A 5,580-nucleotide genomic window follows, 5' to 3' on the forward strand; every position below is an offset into this window, starting at 1 on the left:
GCCCCCCAAAAACACCGCCCGCTCCTTTTTTTTTTTCCCCCCCCCCCCCCCCCCCCCATGTATTTTTACACATTGACGAGATCCCCCTTGCACCTTCTCTTCTCCAGGTGGAGCAGTCGCAGCTCTCTCAGTCATTCCTCACATGAGAGATACTCCAGTCCCTTAATTGCCTTCATAGCTCTTTGCCATACTTTCTCCAGTAGCTCCAGATCTCTCTTGTACTGGGGAGCCCACAGCTGGACCCAGAACTCCAGGCATGTCCTTAACAATGCTGAGCAGAGGGGAAGGATCACCTCCCTCCACCTGCTGGCAACACTCCTCCTGCAGCTCAGAAGACAGTTATGCTTTCTTGCCACAAGGGCACATTGGTGGCTCGTGTTCAGCTTGGCGTCCACCAGAACCCCCATGCCCTTTTCTACAAAGCTGCTTTCGAAACAGTCAGCCCCCCAGCATATATTGGTACATAGGGTTATTCCTTACCAGATGCAGGACTTGGCATTTCCCTTTGTTGAACTGCATAAGCTTCCTGTCAGTCCATTTCTCCAGCCTGTTGAGGTCTCTCTGAATGGCAGCACAACCCCCTCATGTATGAGCCACTCCTCCCAGTTTTGTATCATCAGCAAACTTGCTGAGAGTACACTCTGCCCCATCACCCAGATCATTAAGGAAGATGCTGAACAGCATTGACCGCTGGCATATTGCACTAGTTACTGGCCTCCAGCTAGACTTTGTACCACTATGTCAGTCTTCATGATGTACTAGAGACACTTCTCACATGGACAGGAAAAGCGTTAGCAAGAACAGAAATTTAATGGGGAAGGAATTGGGCTCCCCCCACCCTTTCTATGGATAGAAGTTTTTACATGAATATCTACTTAGAGATTAAGTCATTTCAGGGACTTGGAACACAGTGTTTAAAAACATGTTTTTCGTCTGCCAGGTACTGAGGCTATTTAAAAGGTTGAGACATGACAGACTCTGGATAACTCTTCAAGCAGCTATAATCTTACTCTTCTGTCGTCTCCTTAACTATCTTCTAGTAATACATGGGGTAACTGCTACTTTAGCTTAAGGGTAAACATGGGAATCACTCAGACTGAAAATCTATAAGAAGAAGAGCAGGCTGATAAGGGTCATCACTGAAGAGAGCCAAAGGCCATCTTACACAGCTAAAGCTCACACAAGCAAAGAGGTCAGGGAAAGGGAGGTCCTGTGAAAAAGTGCTCCAAGGGGTCAGCGCAGAACACAACTAAGCTATCCAGCAATAAAGGGAAAGGCTGACTCCAACCAAGAAGCCCACTGCAGGGCAGAGGAGAGACAGACCATGTGCCCAGTACACAAAGACAGCTGAGGAATAGGTAGAAAGAGCAAGAACAAAGTAGGGGAAAAGATGATCTTCCCATCTCTTCAGTAGGCTCCAGAGAGGTGGCAAGTAGTCAAGAGGAACTGGGCAGCTGGGTACTGTTAGTAGCGCCCACAGACTAAATAGGTTTGTCAAAGAAACTTTCTTCTGCCTAAAGCAAAACAGCCATTGCTTTCTTTTTTAAAGGAAGGCTGATGCTGGTGCCAGACAGACTGATCTAACACAGGTATTCTAACACAGCAGGCTGTGTTTCTTTGTTTTATGCTCTGCCAGAGCATAAACATGCAGAGCTATTTTCAAAAGTCAGAACAAACTTTAAAATTACCCTTGGAGTTTGCCCTGCCCCAGCTTCACTATATGACAAATTTAAACTGAAGAAAACCAAGACTAGAAGAGGATGGGAGAGAAGGGGAAATATTAAATTACAGGATAATTTGCAACAAACCTGGAGAAACCTTTGGAGGAACAGCATCAAGGTAGCTCTAATAGATGCAGCTTAACAGTGATGCTGGAAAAGATCATTTCCCATTACTGGTTTGGGGTTTTTTTTTTCCGACTTATCCACTCATCATCCCATTTCACCTCATTAATTTGCATGTCAGTTTCTGCAAATCTAATTGCACTGGTCTAAAGTGTCAAATACCTACATATGAAATTGCTATGTTTATTTCAAGGAACACATATATAATCATACAGTAATTTTTATAATTTAGAAGATAAGTCTTTATCTTGCTACAGATGGAGTTAAAACTACAAGCTTATAAATCTGTGTACACTTAAAACATGCTTACACTACAATGTAATCAAAGCATTTGCTATCACTTAGTCTGTTACAATTTAATCTGTGTTCCTCTAAACTAGCAGCACTACTGTTGACAAGAAAACCATCCAGAACTGAAGTATAACATGAAATATAGATATACAAGAAGCAACTGCACATTTCCAAGCAATCCCACGTGTCCTGCAACAACAGGACCCTTCCCCTTGAATAATTCTGGCATTTTTATATTTATTTCTGGAGGGTGAGGCAGGGGCCCTAGCATCTCTTATCCCAGCAGTTGTATTGGGCCATCTTGCTGTACTGCTGCTTTTCCTTATGCTTTCCCAGTCATAAGTTGTTTTTAAAACATACATATATCTAGATAGGCTATTGGACTTTCTGATTAGAGAAATTAACGGAACTCCCTTTTTATTGCAGATGAAACAGCTACAAGGTTTGGGGGTGAGAATTAATATTCATATTTTTCCTTAGTCTGAGAAACAAGCTAACTCACAAGCAATGAGGCACTGATTAGGTTGCATGCAAGAAGCCAAATTAAGTCAACAACTGTGAGCATCTCCTAATAATAGGAAAACCACTGGCTTCCTTAACTACTAATTTTTATCTATATTTTACATGCTTGTTTTTATCTATGGCTTTTCAAAGGTGAAGCCTTTTTTTGTAGAGGTGTTCAAATGTATTTCATTGATTCCACCCATACACTTTCCACAAAATAAGGAAGGTATCACTCTACTGTTTCACCGAAAACTAGTTTTGCACAACTTCGAAACACAGAAAACCTAGCACAAAGTTGCACATCTCCTGTTTTCACTATACCCTCTCCTACAGCTAATGTTCAGTAGTAAAAGTTATATTAGGACAGTGTAGTATTTAAATATTTCAGGTCAACCATAATAAGGACCATCTGATATTTCTGTTCAGTTTTGTAATTTGATAGAGCTTGTCCCATCTTCCCATTAAAAATTTTAGAACCATCCTTTTGACTGTTTAAAAAGGTTGTATACCTCTAAAGTACAACTGAGATTTCAAAGTACAGTTATGATTGGAATCCATTACAAAATGAATGTTAAGTACCTCAGGACTTCTTTAGAGATTAGCTTAAACCACACAAGAACTTAACACAAAACCCAGTAATTTTCAATTAAAGGTGTAAATGCTTTCTTGTTCTCCTTGAATATAAGGTATTTGCATTTTCTATTCTACTGGCCTTAATTCACTCTATTTCCTCATACATTTCAGGTCTAAGTAATTTTTCAATTTGCCTCTAACAGGCCTGTCATTATTTGAAGCCTAATCCCCTGATTTGTGCTTACATGAGAGAGAAGCAATATTCACATGTGAACTATAAATTAGGAGTTTGAGTCTTGTATGTTTTTCATGTTCACAAGGACACTTACCAGTAAAGCTTAGCTGATGCAGAAAACTTGCCAAAACAGTTACAGGTCCCCAGTATAGGTCATCCACAGAGGAAACAAAAATAATTTCACAAGTAGCTTCACTCCTCTCATAGTCCCTAAATTTAAGTCATTTTTACCAGAGTAAAATTCTCCAGAAACAGTTTCCAACCAGCATGATGAAGAACCTTCAAGGCGTTCAAAATGCTAAACAATGAACCAATTAAAAAAAAAATCTAGACAATTCACAGTGCTGAAGGCCAAGTTTACGCCATTAAATAGCCTAAAGGCATTTGTATTTGCTACTTGGTAGTTTTCTCCCAGTACTTGAACTATGATGTGAGGAATCACTCAGGTATTAGCTGAAACCACCTTTATACCCCAAACTTCCTTTCACTCTCTCTGCATGATTCACAGTTGACCCCTCCTTCAGTCCTGCTAATACAGTACAGTAAAAGGTTTTGCCAATTCAGATAAGGTTTGAAAAGAAGGCCTCCAAGATGAGGTAGGACCATTGGCAAAATGAGATGCTTGTAACATTTTGGACATTAAAACAACTGTTACCTTAATCTCTCCTTGTTTTGTGGCAATTAATAAATTAACTAGGAATTTCCTAGAAGATAAGCACTGAATCTAGTCCTTAGGATCTTCAGAATTCACTGAAAGCAGCAGAATAGGGAGATACTCTCCTGCTGAGATTTGCTCCCCAACAACCTACTATTACCATCAGTACAAATGGTATCCAGAATTCTCTAATGGGCATTCTGCTCTAAACGGCTGCTGTCACTAACTTTTACTGACCCTCCAGAGGCAGCTTCACTTTCACATACTCCACACTTGCTCAGCATTTCTTAAACTCCCTTCTTTAGTGACTCCTTTCCCTATCCTTCCAGTTGCTGGTAAACCTGTTTCATACTTTGAAATGAAAAAAACAATAATAATAATCCTATGTTCATACCTGACTGGCCTATCTTTGCTAGCACATAGTTAGCTATCAGAGCGTGTGTCCACAGGTGTAATGTTTCTCAAACATACCAAGCAGAAACTCAAATTTTTAAGCAGGAAGACGAGATTCTATGGAAAACTGTGGAGCTCACTAAAATGCACCATTATGGCACTTGCCAAATTCTGCTTGCATCCAAACCTGACTCTGAAGTTGAGCAAGAACAAAGCTCTAGAATCAGGAGACAGAAAAGCGTTCTCAGTCAACAGAGGAAGACCAAAAAGTTTCAGTTATTCAACTACCCTAATTTGAGCCTTACAACTTTGACTGGAAAAGTATATTATGCAAATATATGATGAAAAGCAACCGTGAGCACAAAATTAGCATGAAGTGGTGCTTATACCATAAAAAACAACTTCGATTTTTATACCATAGAAAACAACTTCAACTTTTAAGTTAATCAGATACTGGTGAATTACTTACTGTAACGGCAACACAAGTTTACCGACTCAGAAAGCATCAGATCGTGCATAGGTACAAATTCTGAAACACAGACGGTGACCTATACCCACAGGCTGGCACTACAACTCTGTTAAAGATGCAAGTTGCAGCCCGCAGTAGGCCACAGCACCCAATCGAGGTGTCCATCCTAAATTATTTCCACGCACGCGTGTTACATTAAAACCCAGCACCGCTGGGTGCCCAAGGTAGCTTCCCATCTGTCAGATTCTTACTTTGGATCCCCTCGCCCATGCTGAGAACGGCAAAGTCGTTCCGAAGGCATGCAGGAACCGGGTGCCAGCACTTGACGCCCACGAGGCACCACGGCCGAGCCCACCCCGGCCAGCCGCTTCTCAGGTGTTCTCCGGACAAGCCCCGGAGGCCGCCGGGCCGCTCCCCGCCCTGCGGGGTCCCGCCGGGGAGGGGAACGGGCTTAACCGCCGCGACGGCCGCGGCACTGCCGGGGGACGAGGCCCCTCGCCGCCTCGCACCCGTCTCCAGGGCGGCACGGGGGGCCTTCCCCGCCGGAGCCAGCCGCAGAGGAGGCGCAGCTGCTCAAGGCGAGGCGCGGAGCCCGGCGGGTCCCCCGGGGCGGGCC

At 42.8% G+C, this 5,580-nt stretch overlaps 1 protein-coding gene across 1 annotated transcript in view; it reads right to left on the reverse strand.

Annotated features, from left to right (window-relative positions):
• Nucleotides 1-5,580, reverse strand: part of PLBD1 (phospholipase B domain containing 1) — a 41,867-nt gene that overhangs the window by 35,996 nt on the left and 291 nt on the right. Inside the window, exon 2 of the mRNA XM_010565860.1 lies at nucleotides 3,542-3,657. Within this exon, the coding sequence (XP_010564162.1) occupies nucleotides 3,542-3,657 (116 nt within the window). The remainder of the gene's footprint in view (nucleotides 1-3,541; nucleotides 3,658-5,580) is intronic.

Source organism: Haliaeetus leucocephalus, unplaced genomic scaffold (assembly GCF_000737465.1).
Source record: "Haliaeetus leucocephalus isolate CR32 unplaced genomic scaffold, Haliaeetus_leucocephalus-4.0 Scaffold196, whole genome shotgun sequence".
NCBI classification, from domain to species: domain Eukaryota; kingdom Metazoa; phylum Chordata; class Aves; order Accipitriformes; family Accipitridae; genus Haliaeetus; species Haliaeetus leucocephalus.